Here is a 17633-nt window from a genome sequence, read left to right as displayed (position 1 = left end):
AGATTTCAAAAATTTCGTCACCAGGATCTATGTCAAGGAGCTTACCACCTATGTTTGCTTCTAGAAGTTCTTCTAGGCTCAGGTCTTACATTCAGCTCTAATTCATTTTGAGTTAATTTTGTGTATGGTGTAAGAGAGTGATCTAATTCATTCTTTTGCATGTGTCTGTCCCGTCTTCCCGGTGCCATTATTGAAGAGACTGACCTTTCCCCGTTGTATATTCTTAGCTCCTTTGTCATAAGTTAATTGACCATATATGTGTGGATTTATTTCTGGGCTCTCTATTCTGTTCCACTCATCTTTGTATTTTAGGGGTGATTTTCTATCGTATCCTGGGCATTTGGGTTATGTTAGGAGACTTGACCCTGTTTAAATCTTCTCCTTTAGCAGGCAAGCACCTGATTTAGGCTTAGCATATAGGATCTGGCCTACTTTTGTGGGCTGTAGTTCCAGTGACAGTTTAGTTGTCTGATCATGCTGTTCTGACCTGTTTCACTCTTCTGGCACTGCTGGGCCTTATGATCAGTTACCTGCTGGGCCACCTGCAGGGGCTGAACCCACCTCCATGGGCCACCTTCTCTGGGGAGCTGGGAGAGCCAGAGTACTGGGCCTGCATCCCCTTATGCCACCTGTGTAGGGCAGGGAGACACCAGTCTCTGCTGGTATTACCCCTGTGGGTAGACCGCCTGCCCTGCTGAGCTCCAAGTGTGGACTGGGCGTTGAACTGGTGAAGGGCTTCAATACTGTCCCTACCTCAGTGTCCCGGAGGTGGTAGGGGGTGGTCAGCCCACCAGCACTTTAGAGCTGCCGCTGTGGGCATTTGGGGTGGCCAGCTCCTGCTGTCTCTGTCAGGCTTCCCTCTCCTGGTCCTCTTGGGATTCAGGTCTGTGCCTGTTGACAGTTCTGGGTTCCAGGTCCCTCCTGTGTGCAGTCCAGATACACATGGGCGATCAAAACAAAACAGTGAACTCATCACATGGTTGCTTCTCCAGTCCTGTGCCCCCAGGCAGTCCACCATCTTCTTTCCAGCTTTCAGAGCCCTTTTCTCAAGGGCGATTGAATCATCTCCAGGGTATCGGTTCGGATTCGAAGGCAGGAGCCAGGAAAAGTGAATCTACAGCCTGTCCCCTGGACATGATTCAAGCTACTCCAGAAACTTTTTGAAAAAGACCATATATACTTTATAAATCAATGTTAATGGTGAATGAAATGCTTACTTATATGTTTGTTCCTCATCAATTAAAATATGACGATGGGGGACTTGCCTGGCAGTCCAGTGGTTAAGACTCCATGCTGCCAATGCATGGGGCGAGGGTTCGGTCCCGGGTCGGGGAATTAAGATCCCACATGCCGAGCGGCCAAAAAAAAAAAAAAGTATGAAGTAGAAATCTGTAGTCCAGAGATCCACTTTAAGAATAAGACACTGGTTCATTGCAGCTCTATTTACAATAGCCAGGACACGGAAGCAGCCTAAGTGTCCATCGACAGATGAATGGATAAAGAAGATGTAGCACATATATACAATGGAATATTACTCAGCCATAAAAAGAAACGGAATTGAGTTATTTGTAGTGAGGTGGATGGACCTAGAGTCTGTCATACAGAGTGAAGTAAGTCAGAAAGAGAAAAACAAATACCGTGTGCTAACACATATATATATGGAATCTTAAAAAAAAAAAAAGGTTCTGAAGAACCTAGGGGCAGGACAGGAATAAATACACAGACGTAGAGAATGGACTTGAGGACATGGGGAGGGGGAAGGGTAAGCTGGGACGAAGTGAGAGAGTGGCATGGACATATATACGCTACCAAATGTAAAACAGATAGCTAGTGGGAAGCAGCCACATAGCACAGGGAGATCAGCTCGGTGCTTTGTGACCACCTAGAGGGGTGGGATAGGGAGGGTGGGAGGAAGACGCAGGAGGGAAGAGATACGGGGATATATGTGTATGTATAGCTGATTCACTTTGTTATAAAGCAGAAACTAACACACCATTGTAAAGCAATTATACCCCAATAAAGATGTTAAAGAAGAAAAGACTGAGACACCGTAACAAACACTGTAAGTCAACTATACTCCAATAAAACTTTTTTAAAAAAAGATGATGGAGCCTTTGGATTGGGACAGAATGGTGTAGACACATTTCTTTCTGCTTCTCCCTGCTCAGCACAACTGTAAACCCTGGAAATAACGCAAGAAGCAACCAGAGGAAAACTCTGAAAGGTGCTAAGAAGAAAGTGAGCAGGTTGGGAACCCCAGGGCTACACACAGCACAGGGGCGGGGTATCCCGCAACCCCTGACCCTAGACCCAGTGTTTCCCACCACCACCCCCTCCAACCGAGCAAGAAAAAGCATCCCAGACAGACTCATTCTTCTAACAATACCAGGCAAGGGGAAGCGCTAGGGAGATTCCCACCGAATACAAACAGCCAGAGGAAACACTCTCCTTCCTCGCTGGGTCTGAGACATCCCTTTTCCACCAGGAGATACTGGGAATGCGAGCCCACCTGTCAGGGGAGGCCGAGCTACAGCAAGCAGCCTGGTCCAGGAAGCCTCTTTGTCCCCCACCCCACCCAAGAAGCAGCCAAGGAGTCCAGCTGACAGAATCCCTCCGCTACAGAGGGAAATCCCTGCCCTGCCTGAGAAAAGCTCTCCAGCCCCTCAGGCCACACCAACAGGGAGCTCTCAGCCCCGGCTAAGATTGACTACAGAGATGCAGTGAGGATACACAGATCAGAAGGGAAAGAGAGGCACTGTCTGGAGGGATCCACGTGCAGCCTTTCTCCTGCTCTCGCCCTCCCCCGAGGGCTCACACAGAGCACAGCCCTCTGTGCAGGAAAAACACAGCAACACGCGTGTGACGTTTCAGCTCAGGGAAGCCCATCGGAGACTGTACACTCAAAGGCTTTACTAAGGGCTGGTCCCATAAGCACCTTCTTCCTAGCATGTGCCAAAACCACCAAGAAAGTTTACTCAGCCTCAACTACATTGTGTGCAGAAACAGTCCAGGCACGGTGAACCCCTCTTACTTGTTGCTTGTTGACTGGAAACACTCCGGGAGCCCAGTTCTCAGATGCCAGCCGAGGGCCAGTCTGGCAAGCAGGCCTCTCTGAGGATAGCAGTCTCAGGCCTGCCGCGTTCTGTCTTCTCTGCACAAGTGGGTGACCTTGTGAATAAGCTAAGAAAACACCAAATTGTGCTCTTTTTTTTTTTTTTTTTTTTGCACGAACCCGTGTCCCATGCATCGGCAGGCGGACTCTCAACCACTGCGCCACCAGGGAAGCCCTGTGCTCTTTATTTTTATTGAAGTCTAGTTGATTTACAATGTTGTGTTAATTTCTGCTGTACAGCGGAGTGATTCAGTTATACATACATATATATATGTTCTTTTTTAATATATATTCTTTTCCATTGTGGTTTATCACAGGATACTGAAGAGTCCCCTGTGCTATGCAGTAGGACCTTGTTGTTTATCCATCCTATGTATACTAGTTTGCATCTGCTAAGCCCAAACTCCCAGTCCATCCCTCCCCCACCCCACCCACCTTGGCAACCACAAGTCTGTTCTCTACGTCTGAGTCTGTTTCTGTTTCATAGATAAGTTCATTTGTGTTATATTTTAGATTCCACATATAAGTAATATCGTATGGTATTTGTCTTTCTCCCTCTGACTTACTTCATTTAATATGATAATCTCTAGGTCCATTCATGTAGCTGCAAATGGCATTATTTTGTTCTTTTTATGGCTGAGTAATATTCCATTATGCATATATACCACATCTTCTTTATCCATTCATGTCGGTGGACATTTAGGTTGTTTCCCTGTCTTGGCTGTTGTGAAAAGTGCCGCTATAAACATAGGGATGCATGTATCTTTTTGAATTAGAGTTTTGTCTGGATATATGCCCAGGAGTGGGATTGCTGGATCAGATGGCAACTCTATTTTTAGCTTTTTGAGGAACCTCCATACTATTTTCCATAGGGGCTGCACTAACTTACATTCCCACCAACAGTGTGGGAGGGGCCCCTTTTCTCCACATCCTCTCCAGCATTTGTTATTTGTAGACTTTTTGATGATGGTCGTTCTGACCGGTGTAAGGTGATACCTCATTGCAGTTTTGATTTGCATTACTTTGATAGTTAGCAATGTGAAGCATCTTTTCATGTGCCTGTTGGCCATGTGTATGTCTTCCTTGGAGAAATGTCTATTTAGTTCTTCACCCATTTTTCGATTGGGTTGTTTGCTTTGTTGTTGTTGAGTTGTATGGGTTGTTTGTGTATTTTGGAGATTAAGCCCTTGTTGGTTGCATCATTTGCAAGTATTTTCTCCCAGTCCCTAGGTCATCTTTTTCATTGTTTACGGTTTCCTTTGCTGCAAATTGCACTCTTTAAAAGGGTGAATTGCGTGATGTGTGAATTATCTCTCAATGAAGTTGTTCTTTAAAAAAATCCCAGCAAGGTTTTTTTGTAGACATAGATGGCTTGTTCTAAAAGTTACATGGAAAGGCAAGGCCCTAAAATAGTTCAAACAACCTTGACAACGAAGAGTCAAGTGGGAGAAAACACTACCTGATATTAAGGCTCACTCTGCAACTATAGTAATCAAGACGGTGTGGTTTGGTGGAGGCACAGACACAGAACAGGGACAGAGTAGAGGATCAGAAATAGACCCGCTCAAATATGCTCACGTGATTTTTCACAAAGGTGCAAGAGTAATTCAGTGGAAGAAGAGTAGCTTTACACCAAACGGTGCAGGAACAACTAGACGTCCACGTGCAAAAAAAGTGAACTTCACAACTGATATAAAAATTGGGCTTCCCTGGTGGCGCAGTGGTTGAGAATCTGCCTGCCAATGCAGGGGACACAGGTTCGAGCCGTGGTCTGGGAGGATCCCACATGCCGCGGAGCAACTAGCCCCGTGAGCCACAATTACTGAGCCTGCGCGTCTGGAGCCTGTGCTCTGCAACAAGAGAGGCCGCGATAGTGAGAGGTCGGCGCACCGCGATGAAGAGTGGCCCCCGCTTGCCTAGACTAGAGAAAGCCCTCGCACAGAAATGAAGAGCCAACACAGCCATAAATAAATAAATAAATAAAATTAAAAAAAAAAAAAAAATTAACTCAGGATGGATCTTACATTTAAAACATAAAAATATTGGGCTTCCCTGGTGGCACAGTGGTTGAGAGTCTGCCTGCCGATGCAGGGGACACGGGTTCGTGCCCCGGTCTGGGAAGATCCCACGTGCCGCAGAGCGGCTGGGCCCGTGAGCCATGGCCGCTGAGCCTGCGCGTCCAGAGCCTGTGCTCCACAGCGGGAGAGTCCACAACAGTGAGAGGCCCGCGTACCGCAAAGATAAAATAAAATAAAATAAAACATAAAAATATTAAATTTTAAAAAATAGGAGAAAATCTTTGGGGTGTACCCGAGGGTTAGGCAAAAAGTTCTGAGGCTTGACACCAAAACCATGATCCATAAAAGGAAAAACTAATGAGTTGGACCTCATCAGAATGAAAACTTTTGTTCTGTGTGTGACCTTGTGAAGAGGAGGGAAAGATAAGTTCCACCCTGGAAGAAAATATCTACAAGCCACACATCTGACCAAGGACTAGTACCTGGAATATATAAAGAGCTTTCAAAACTAAACAGTAAAAAAAAAAGTCCAATTAGAAAATGGGCAAAAGACATACCCATACCTTTCCCTGAAGAGAATCTACAGATGGCCAGTGAGCACATGGAAGGCTGCTGAGCGCCGTTCATCATTATGGAAACGAAATCAACACCACAGTGAACACACACCTATCAGGGTGATTAAAATAAAAACTAATGACAGCACGAAATGATGGCGATGATGCGGAGAGACGCCATACATTGCTGATGGGAATGCAAAATGGTCCAACCACTCTGGAAAACAGTTTGGCAGACTCCTCTAAAACTAAACACACAGTTACCATTGAAACCAGCAAGTTCACTCTTGGACATTGATCCCAGAGAAAGGAAAACTTCTGTCCGCACAGAAACCTGTACACAGGGCTTCCCTGGTGGCGCACTGGTTGAGAGTCTGCCTGCCGATGCAGGGGACACGGGTTCATGCCCCGGTCCGGGAAGATCCCACATGCCGCGGGGCGGCTGGGCCCGTGAGCCATGACCGCTGGGCCTGTGCGTCCGGAGCCTGTGCTCCGCCACGGGAGAGGCCACAGCAGTGAGAGGCCCGCGTACCGTGAAAAAGAAACAAACCTGTACACAGATGTTCATAGCAGCTTTCTTCATAATGAGCAAACACTGGAATCAGCCCTGATGTCCTTCACTGGGGGTCTTTAAACAAAGGATGGCACGGCCACGCCATGAAATACTCTGCAGCAGCGAAGGGAGCAAACTGTTGATACAACCACTCGGATGAATCCCCAGGGAATTACACTGAGTGAAAAAACTGTCTCAAAAGGTTCCATACTGTATGATTCCATTTATAAAACATTTTGAAATGACAAAGTTTTCTTTTATTGAAGTATGGTTGATTTACAATGTTGTGTTAGTTGCAGGTGTAGAGCAAAGTGACTCAGTTACACATGTATGTATATATGTATCATATTCCTTCCCACTATGGTTTACAGGATACTGAATACTGTTCCCTGTGCTCTACAGTAGGACCTGTTGTTTATCCATCCTATATGTACTAGTTTGCCTCTGCTAAGCCCACACTCCCACTCCAGGCCTCCCTTGCCCCCTTCCCCCTGGGCAACCACAAGTCTGTTCTCTACGTCTGTGAGTCTGTTTCTGTTTCGTAGATAGGTTCACTTGTGTCGTAAGTGATATATGGTATTTGTGAAATGACCACGTTTTTGAAATGAAGGACAGTTTCCTGGTTGCCAGGAGTTAGGGACCTGGGGGTGAGGGACCAAGAGATGGGTGTGGTTACAGAGGGGCAGCCCCAGGGACCCTCGTGATGACACGGATGTTCTGTGTTTCGTCTGTGGTATTGAATGCACGAATCTCCGTAGGTGATAACGTTGTGTTGAACATATGCAAAAAAGAGTTTAAGTGAAACTTGGGAAATTCGAGTAAGATCGGTGAATCTGTATCAGTGTCAGAAGCCAGACTGTGACCTTGTACTGTAGATGGGCAAGATGTTTCCATCAGGGGAGATGGGGCAGAGGGTAGAAGGGAGCTCTCGGAATCATGTCTCACCACTGCTACCTCGATTACAAATAAGGCATCAAGCCTGACCCTGCAGTCCAGGAAGACACGGGATGGCAGGTCCCCTGAAGTAGCTGGTCTTCCCCTGCCCCTGTCTTCTCCTCGCGCCCAGTCCCCCTTCCCGCAGCGTCGGGCTCATTCCTGTGTCCCAGAGTGCCCTCCTCACTCTGGCCTGTGTAGGGGTGGGACAGGCAGCACAGCTGTTCACGTGGCACCCTAACCAGGGCCCGCCCTGCTGCACACCTGGGAGCAGGCAGCCCCACAGGCAGGTAGCTGTGTCTGCCCAGGGCACACGCTCAGGGCCGGCTTCCGAGAGCACAGCTCGCCAGTGTTTAGATCCCAGATGAGCGTTTCCCTTGTTCCCCAGAGTGAGGGCCCCAGTGAGGCAGGCATTTCTCCACGGGTGCAGCCACTGAAGTCTGATTTACTTTCCTGATAATGTTTGCCTAAGGGAGGAGTAGGCATCTGAATTTTTCAAGGGCATCTTGTCTGCTCTTTTCTTTTCTTCTCGACCGCGTGTTAAGGAAAGAAATGGAGCCACTGATGAGGGCATGGGCATAGAGATTTGGCCAGGAGCCAGGGATGGTGGCTTTAAGGGACTCTGGGGTCTGCTCTCTCATCACCACCACCACCAGGTGCTGCAAAAAAGCATGTAATCTAATTAAAATCAGTTTAGTCTTGAGGTAAGCCCCTGTCTCCCCCACGTTGCCCCTCCGAGCCCCATCAGTGGAGAAATTCTGATGCTCAGCTCTCTGCTACCATCCGCCCCTCCCCCTCCCCCTCCCCCATGCCAGCGGAAGCAGCAGGAGGACACGATCCCCAGCCAGGGACCCCCTTTGTTGGACACCTGACAGGTGGCCCAGGAGCAAGCAGAGCGGGAGTCCTGGTGTCAACAGCATTTGTTTTCCCTGCGGGGGCGAGGGGGTAGGTTGTGGTGGGTTCCGCTGAAAACTGCTGAGGTAGCACCTGCCCAGAACCCAGGAGAGACCAAGGCTTGATCTTCAAAACCAATGAGAAGCTTGAGGCTATTTTTTGTGTGTGTGTGAGGAAAATGACTATATGCAGTGGGGGGCTTCCCTGGTGGCGCAGTGGTTAAGAATCCGCCTGCCAATGCAGGGGACACGGGTTCGAGCCCTGGTCCGGGAAGATCCCACATGCTGCGGAGCAACGAAGCCCGTGCGCCACAACTACTGAGCCTGCGCTCTACAGCCCGCGAGCCACAACTACTGAGCCCGCGAGCCACAACTACTGAAGTCTGCGCGCCTAGAGCCCGTGCTCCACAGCAAGAGAAGCCACCACAATGAGAAGCCCGCGCACCGCAACGAAGAGTAGCCCCCGCTCGACGCAACTAGAGAAAGGCTGCGCACAGCAACGAAGACCCAACACAGCCAAAAATAAATAAATTAAAAAATATATATATGCAGTGTGTGCCAGATGAAAAGGACCCCTTCCCAAAATCCAGGACGTTTCCCACCCTGCTCCAGGGTAACATAATTTTACAGGAAACAGGCCTCCCCAGATCCCAGTCTTGTTTAGCAGGCATCCAGGCTGAGTCCTGGACCTGAGTCTAAGTGCTGACCTAGAGCCTACTGGAGAATTGAGGCCAAAGTATAAAATGCTCTATTATCATCAGGGGAGGTGGAGGGGAATGGAGAGAGAGAGTGTGTGTTTGTGTGTGTGTGTGTGTTGTCACATCTAGAGAAACAGCTCTGCTTAACTCAGGTTTATTCTCTATCTCTTAGGCCAAATCCCTGGCTCATATGTTACAAGGAAAACTTTGACAGATGACTCCCCATTCTATCTCACGTGACTTCTGACATCAGTGGGACAGAGGCTCACGTTTCTCTCAGGATATATGGAAACACCATTGCCCTCATTCCTTCCCCAGCACACCATACACACACACACACACACACACACAGTCTCTCTCTCTCTCTCTCTCTCTCTCTCTCTCTCTCTCTCTCTCTGTCTCTCTCTCTCAGCTTTTCCAACGTGGCCTATTAAAGGCCTGTAGAAAGCTTCTAAATTGGGCTTTCCCCAGTCTGCGCCTTTGTTCTTCTGCCAGCTCATGAGCCCAGGGGGCTGCCTGGCGGCCCTGCGCCCGCAGAACCCAGTGCTGTGGGTCCACAGCTGGCTAATTGTGCTGACAAAGCAGGAAGGCTCAGGGTTCATCTTTCAGACTCACCACCCCAGGAGGGTGAGTTGACAGGGAGCCGTCAGCCAGGCGATTGTGGGCACCGAGGACCCAAGGATGTCAGAACGTCAGCAGTTACCTCAGAGCTTTTCTTTCTGTCCGTGCAGCCCTGGTACCTGCAGGAGCTGAACCCTCCCGGGGCCAGGGCTCTATCGAGCCCCGTGCGGCCTCCCTCTCAGGTATAATCAGGGGTCCAAGTTGCAACCCACATTTGGGCCTTGTCCGCCTTATGCTTTGCAAGGCTGGTTAGAACATGTTAAGGTTAAAAAAAGTAGGCGTTACCTGATCGTTGTCTAGCAGCTCAGAAAACATAGGTGTGGAGGATCCTGCCCTAGACTGCACCTTTGCTCAGGGAAGGTTTTTTAAAAAAAAAAAATTATTTATTTATTTTTGGTTGTGTTGGGTCTCCGTTTCTGTGTGAGGGCTTTCTCTAGTTGTGGCAAGCGGGGGCCACTCTTCATCGCAGTGCGTGGGCTTCTCACTTATTGCAGCCTCTCTTGTTGCGGAGCACAGGCTCCAGACGTGCAGGCTTTGTAGTTGTAGCTTGTGGGCCTAGTTGCTCTACAGCACATGGGATCTTCCTGGACCAGGGCTCGAAACCTGTGTCACCCTCCATTGCCAGGCAGCTTCTTAACCACTGCACCACCAGGGAATCCCTCGAGGAAGGTTTTAAAAGCCGGTAATGCTCTGAAGCTCCCAAACTATCTCACCTGTTCAGAGCGTCCCTCACGTGCTCATCTCCAGCTGAGATGCTGAGACAAGGCAACGTGCTATCTGCTGAGGAAGCCTGGCATCCAGTTGCTGAGTTTTGTCTCCGGAAGGTGAATGTGAATAAGTTAGACTTTCAGCACTTTTAAAGGTGTCCCGCCAGGTCATCATTTTGCCATTATTGCTCATAAAATCTAATGGGAATAGAGTTAAGCAGTGTAAAAGCAACAGCCCCCAACGCAGAAAATGACAAATCCACGGCACTCACCTAACCCAGTTTAAGAAGAAGGCTGTTCTTCCTAAATGGGAAAAGAATGAAAAAGAATAGATATATGTGTACATATAACTGAATCACTCTGCTGTACCCCTGAAACTAACACAACATTGTAAATCAACTGTAGTCCGATATAAAATAAAATTTAAAGAAAGAAGGTTGTTCTTTTCCACTTCAAGTTTCAAAACTCTCGTGTCTTCCTTTGCCCTCCTTGTGTATGTTGTTATACACACGTGTGTCTTACAAGACGGAATAGTGGGAGAGGTCATAGAGGTGAAGGTGTGAAGTTAGAGCTGGGTTTCTGGCTCTGAATTGTTTCTCGTTTCCCACACGTAAGATGGGAATAATAATGAATTATTATCCACCCCCTAACGGATTGTTGTGAGGGCTAAGGTGACGCGTGTAGGGCGCTTGCAGCGGGTAAATGCTCAGTATATTTCAGTGATTAGCATCACTACCATAACCAAAATTAAATGACGTAAAGCTTTTGCAATCATAACACCCATCCTGATATGAATACAAATACTGACTGTTTAACTTTAGATATAAAAATATCAAGGCGAGGGTATCCTCTCCTAAGCAAAACCAAAATAACTAATTCGTGTGCTCTGAGTAAAAATTGAAATTAGCTCCCTCATTGACCAGAAGATGAGGTACCTTCCCTCCGAAATCTGACGCTGAACAAGCATGGGAGGTGAATTCAGTTTTATTACATTTTTATCCTCTTACCTTTGTTAATTGCTTCACGTTGTTTCACTGCTGTTAGAATGATTTGCAAGGGCAAATGACGACGCCCAAATGATGTGAATGGAGGTCTGGATTAATGACAACTGATGTCAAAACCTGAGAATGTGGATGCAAGTTGCAGTCCGAACTAAAAGAAAGTTAAATGCCAGAAGACGTATTAAGACAAAGGATTCGTCTCCAAAGTTTACAAGCAGCTCATGCAGCTCAATAACAAAAAACAACAAACAACCCAATCCAAAAATGGGCAGAAGACCTAAACAGACGTTTCTCCAAAGAAGATATACAGACTGCCAAAAAACACATGAAAGAATGCTCAACTTCATTAGTCATTAGAGAAATGCAAATCAAAACTACAGTGAGGTATCATCTCACACCAGTCAGAACGGCCATCATCAAAAAATCTACAAACAGTAAGTGCTGGAGAGGGTGTGGAGAAAAGGGAACGCTCTTGCACTGCTGGTGGGAATGTGAATTGATACAGCCACTGTGGAGAACAGTATGGAGGTTCCTTAAAAGACTACAAAAAGCTAACATGACATTTGAAAGATTTTCCAGGGAAAACAAAGGATGAGTCATGTGGCATACAATCATGTCTCAGCCCTCTTTATGTCGGATCCTTCTTAGCCAAATTGATGGTAAAAACTAATTCAAGCAAAATGTGGTTTTTATGTGTCTACGCCTTTAAAGCATCTCAAGAAAAAAAAAAGGTGGTGTTGGGGGGGGCGGAATTCCCTGGTGGTCCAGTGGTTAGGAACTGGGCAATTCACTGCCAGAGCCCGGGTTCAATCCCTGGTTGGGGAACTAAGATCCCACAAGCTGTGCGGCCAAAAAAAATAATTTAAAAAATTTAAAAAATAAAGCATCTCAGGCCTCAGAGGATGATGGAAGAAGACCTCCTTTTGAGCTGGAAGCACTTGCTTCCCAGCAAGGTCAGCTCTGGGTGTTTGCTATGGTTTTCTTAGAGCCCTGTTTTCACAATGACTGTGCTTTTGATCACAACCTAATAAAAGGCCCAAAGGACTGAATCGGAACCACACACGGGAAATGACACAGGGACAGTGACTGCCCACCCCCCCCCCAGAACACGAGGCCACCCCGGCTGGACCCTGAGAGCTAAAACTGTCCCCTCCAGTCCTGCTTCAGCCCCTCACCCCGAGCGCCCCTGCTCTCGGGTGGAAGACCCCTCGGTGGGGCACCTGGCTGCCACGGTCGCCCCTTCTAGCCTAGCCCAGCCTGACCTGCAAGATCAGAGCACAGTCAACGCCTGCAGTGTTCACTCGGCCAGATGCTCTGGGCACCGATGCCCTTGACCTGGACCTCCACGGACCTTCTCTTGTAGTAGGGCTGGTCTCCAGCAGCTGTTCTCTGCTCAGCTGCTTTGTAGCCTGGCTCTAATATTGCCACCCTCTATCTCCTGCAGATTTAATGCCTCTTGGCTTGCATGGGACCTCTGAAACTAGGTAGCTTTTTAAATAGATAATTAAGATCTTACTGAACCTACATGTTGACCCATGTGATGAGCCATTTATTGAATGAGGACCTTCCAAAGGTGGGAAGAGACAGCCTTCTCCGTTCCTTTGAACAAGAGAGCTGTCATCGTCTGGCTACGTGGAGATGAGGACTTTGTAACAGATGACCGAATCTCTCCGTGAGGGTGACAAATTTCTGTTTCAGTGCATAAAATCCCCCAATTAAGTGCTACAAAACTTGCATATCTCCCCAGTGAGGATAGCAGCATTGCGTCCCCTTGCCAGCCTCACACAGGCCTCTGCGTGGCGAGGAGTCCCCTTTCAGTCTTCCTTGTAACACTACCCTCCTTTCAATGGCTGTTGAGTTCACCTCATACTCTACATTGAACCGATTGCAGAAACTTGGGAGTTTCACTTACAGATCCAAAATTACTGAGTATCACTCTCAGTGGCTTAGCCTCCGAAGCTACCTGAGTCAGGGTTGGGGGAGGGGTGAGCCATAAGGTGGAGGGTTTCCCTTGTCCTTCCTTTAAGTCAGAAAGCAGACCTTCTGGCTTCCAGATTCCTGAGTATCCAAAGGAATGTCCCAGGAAGATGGCTGTTACCATCCAAAGACTTTAGTAAGCGCTCTCCAAATACAGGGTTGTGATAAGTACCAACCAAAGCACACTGACCAATCACAAGGGAAGCTCCCCTGAGCTGAGCAAGCTGCCAGTTTATAGGCCTCTAAACTGTTGAACTAAGAAGAGAAGAGGATGGGCCCTCTGACGTAGATTCCCCTGACAGCCTGTACTTTAGCTGTCATAACGATGACTTTGCAATTATTCGTGTTAACAGCTTTTCTCCTCCACGGGCTGTAACCATTCAGAGGGCAGACCTTGTCCGTCACGACCACAGCTGTATCCCCCAGGGCCTAGCGTGATGCCCGCATGTAGTAGGTACGCAGTAAATAATGGACGCGTGAATGAGAAATGGATGGACGGAGCGGAATACATTCACAGTCTTGCATTCATTTTCCAAAGAAGACATATTAGGGGCAGCAGGAGAACAGACGTGGATCGTAGAGAAACTGCTCTCCCTCCAGGTCAGCTGAGGGAAGCCTCACAAGTGATTCTTCAGCATCTCTTAAAGGCTGATGATCCTGTTTTCCTACTTGGATCCCTTTTCTATTAGCCCTTTATTCAATGAGCTTTTGTTTCTGACATCTCTTGTCTTCCTTCATTCTAGGTTTTACGCTTTCAGGTGGTGTTTGTTGCTTGCTGTTTTCGTTGCTGTAATGTCTCAGAATCTTTGTGGCCGTGGGCTGTTCATAGATTTTACCTGGAGAAACTCCGTCGTCGTCCACACCTACCCAAGATGTCATTGAGACACGACAGATGGAACTCCCGAGACATTTCAGATTCTCCGTCAATCCATCATCCTGGATCTCCTCCAGGTTGAACAGATTCCATGTCCTGAAACCCTCTTGCCAATGAGCAGTCCACAGTACACTTCCTGTTGTGATAACAACTCTTACTGAACAGTGAAGAGGGTGGCTTTCTAGTGGGCATGTAGGCAGACCCTGAATCTATCTGCCCTGTTTTGAAATAGAATATCATGCAGAAACATTGATCACGTGGGTATCAAGTGTTCTGTCCAGATTTCCATGGAGAATGGACTGACCCAAACCTTCAGAAGAGAGCTCCCAGGGCTGTAGAGAGGCTGGGAGGGGATGTAGGATCTTCCTGTGTGAGATAAAAGCCATTTTCCTCCACTCCCCTCTGACTCCCACCCCGCCCCAGGCCACCCCTGCCTTGAAGACCATGGTCTTGCTTCCAGAAGCAGAGCATTCGCCAGCTACCTTCCTCTTTGCATATTTATGTAGAATTCAAACAGTCAGGCGTGAGGACATGTGTGGGAGTGGAAGGTGCAGCCACAGCTCTGGGCAGGGCGTGGAGAAGCCACCACCTCCGGCATCTGGAGGATGCACATTTCCTGGGCAAAGTGGGGGGCCCTGGGCTCCAAGTTTCTCGATGCCCACAATTAAAGGGGAAATGCCCAACACCACATGGATAGAACTGAATCTGTTCTCTGCGACATATAAATAAACGTCTCCAGTACGATATGTGAACCCAAGAGACATGGTGACATGGAACTCACATCTTATTATTCATTCTCAGCTTCCTTGTTCTGTGAAGCTGCCCTGCTTCATCCATCAACTCAGAGGATGTTATCGTTTCTGAGTACATCATTTTCAAAGCCCCAGATCAGAAAATAGAAGACTTCATTTCCATGATAATTTTTCTTTTCTCACTGGAGCAAGTCCTACCCATGATGACATCATATTCTTGTTTCTGAAGGGAATAAACCTATAAAAATAAATACATGTTGTCCCAGTTACAGAAATGGATTAAAAAAAAAAAAACTAAGCAGGTGATAATCAGCAGTTGTGGAAAGAAACTTGGAGGAGGGTTTCGAAATCAAAGTTACCCCCCAACAAATAACTCACTGCAAAAGAAACTTTATGGGGGCTTCCCTGGTAGCGCAGTGGTTGAGAGTCCGCCTGCCGATGCAGGGGACGTGGGTTCGTGCCGCGGTCCGGGAAGATCCCACGTGCCGCTGAGCGGCTGGGCCCGTGAGCCGTGGCCGCTGAGCCTGCGCGTCCGGAGCCTGTGCTCCGCAGCCGGAGAGGCCACGACAGTGAGAGGCCCGCGTACCACACAAAAAAAAAAAAAGAAAGAAAGAAAGAAAAGAAACTTTATGCTTATGCTCAGAAACGGGTGTCTAACTGAAATTATTTCTTTGTTATCTGTTATGTCACAGTGGAGACGTCGTTGCCTTTGAAAAATCTACTAATTATAACAGCGTTCTCCAAGAAGAAGGAGCAGTGAGTGTTGAATAAAATAGATTTGTGTGATAGACCCTGGAATATTCAGAAATTGCTGAATTAGATGCAGCTGTTTTCCTGTGTGTCACATTCTTATTATGGGCAGCCCTCAACACTCACCCCTCCAGCCAGGACTGTTGCGTGTCTACTGTGTACACACGACATATAGGGACAGAGGAGGTCCCTGTCCTCAGGAGCAAACTACCTAGCTACTCATCGGCTGTTTAACAGTGTTTCTTCTGCTATAATTAGAAAAGAAGCATAGGTTATTAGCAATAAATCTGTGTGAACGTGTCTCCAGTTACATTTATAACTCTTTGAATTAGGACACCAGAACTATGAATAGATAATCTGTGACATCACGAGGTGAACTTTTCTTTGGTTGCCCAGGATGACAGGATAGCACTTTGATACAACAAGTGGCATTGAGTAGACACCCTTTGAAAAGCCTGTTTTGTGACCAGCCCTCTTGAGGGCCGAATGGGGTGTGAAAGAAAAGTAAAAACAAACAAACAAAAAGCATATTTCCTATACTTGAATAGAATACAGTTTCGTAGCTGGGGAGCTAAGACAGACATAAAACTATGGGTGTGCTGTGAGGGGCCCGTGCCCGCTACAGGGGGATTGGGAACTCCACAGGGAGGGAGGGAGGGAGGAAGGATGTGGGCCAGGAGTAATTAGGGAAGGCTTCATGGAAGAGGTGGCCTGTGTTTGTTTCCTGTTGCGGCTGTAACATACTAGCACAAATTTCATGACTTAACACAAGCTTATTATCTAAAATTTCTAGAAGTTATGAGTCTGACTAGTTCTCACCAGGCTAAGAGCAAGGGGTTGACAGGGCTACATTCCTTCTGGGGGACCTGGAGGGGAGAATCTATTCCCGGCCTTTTCCAGCTTCTAGAGGCTGCCCACATTCCTTGGCTTGTGGCCACTTCCTCAGCCAGCAAAGGCAGGCTGATTCCTTCTCATGACACCATCTCTCTGGCTCTCTGCACCTGGGAAAGGCTCTCTGCTTTTAAGGATCCTTGTGATTACACTGGGGCCACCTGGAGGATCCAGGATCATCTCCCCATCTCAGGGTCCTTAACCGTAATCACATCTGCAAAGCCCCTTCGCCACGTAAGGTTCCAGGGACTAGGATGTGGGCGTTTTCGAGGGGCTGTTATTCCACCTATCTTGCTGCCCTTGAGCTGGTCCTGGACAGGGTTGCTGAGGTCCCCTTTTTAGGAGGTGCTGATCTTGAGGGTATATGTAGCTTGCACTCATGCTGGGGGGTGTGCGGGCAGTGAAAACCAGAAGTGAGGATGTCGGGGAGAAGTAGACTCAACATGAGGTCCAGGTGGTGGACAGCTTGTCAATGCTAGGCTGGGGAATTTGGGTGTCTCCCAGGAGACTGTGGGAAAACCACCGAGGCGTCTTCAGAAGCAGAATGACAGGATACATTTGCTTTGGGGGTGATAATTCTGGGAGCAGTGTCTTCAAGAATGCAGGAGGGACAAAAGGCATCAAGAGAATTGATAGAGTAACTCAGGGGTGGCAGGTGGTGCCTAAAGGGACAGGTGGTGACAGGAAGGTCCTCCAGCGTTTCTCCAGGGGCTGACACTTAGTACCTGCTCACTAAAGGTGGGCGGAATAAATGAATGATAATAACCTCAATGACTTTTCTTGGATCTCCTGAAGATCCCAAGCTGTATTTACTACACCTAAAAATATCTAAATAGAATTTCTCACTTTTTTCTTTGTCATTTTGCTGAATTATTTCTCCAGAACAGGAATCCCCCTGTTTCTTTCCTGAATGCCTTTTCCCGCAGAGATTCAGACTTTAGTAGTTCTGCACCAGACACTCGCTCCCTTTAGATTTCTGATTGTTTATATTAGGAAGAAAAGATTTCAATTTATGATTTTCTTTTTTTTTTTTCTTGCCTGAAAGATCAGTTTTTTTCACAGGAAGAGCCCAAAAGGAATTGACTTCAGGAATGCATTGAATTTACTTCTTATTATTTTTGGTCGTAGCTTCCCTTTCCATTCTGACAGTACTGTGTTTTCAGATGACTTCTTCTGCACAGGTGAAACTGTGAAGTATCGGAAATTAGAACTTTGAATTCTAATTAGAAGTCGCCGTGTTTAATGTAGGGATTTCTGCAGAGTTGGACAACACAGCCTGCCCGGAGCTGCGGTCTCAGC

General features: G+C 47.5%; 1 protein-coding gene across 1 annotated transcript in view; it reads left to right on the top strand.

The window, feature by feature from the left end:
* Positions 1 to 17633, top strand: part of RFX8 (regulatory factor X8) — a 63175-nt gene that overhangs the window by 26142 nt on the left and 19400 nt on the right. The window contains 1 exon segment of the mRNA XM_024743974.1: positions 15386 to 15449. Coding sequence (XP_024599742.1) covers positions 15386 to 15449 — 64 coding nt within the window.

This window comes from Neophocaena asiaeorientalis, unplaced genomic scaffold (assembly GCF_003031525.2).
Source record: "Neophocaena asiaeorientalis asiaeorientalis breed wild unplaced genomic scaffold, Neophocaena_asiaeorientalis_V1.1 scaffold114, whole genome shotgun sequence".
NCBI classification, from domain to species: Eukaryota; Metazoa; Chordata; class Mammalia; order Artiodactyla; family Phocoenidae; genus Neophocaena; species Neophocaena asiaeorientalis.
The sequence above is the reverse complement of the archived record's forward strand: the minus strand, read 5'-3'. Positions and strand labels throughout refer to the sequence as shown.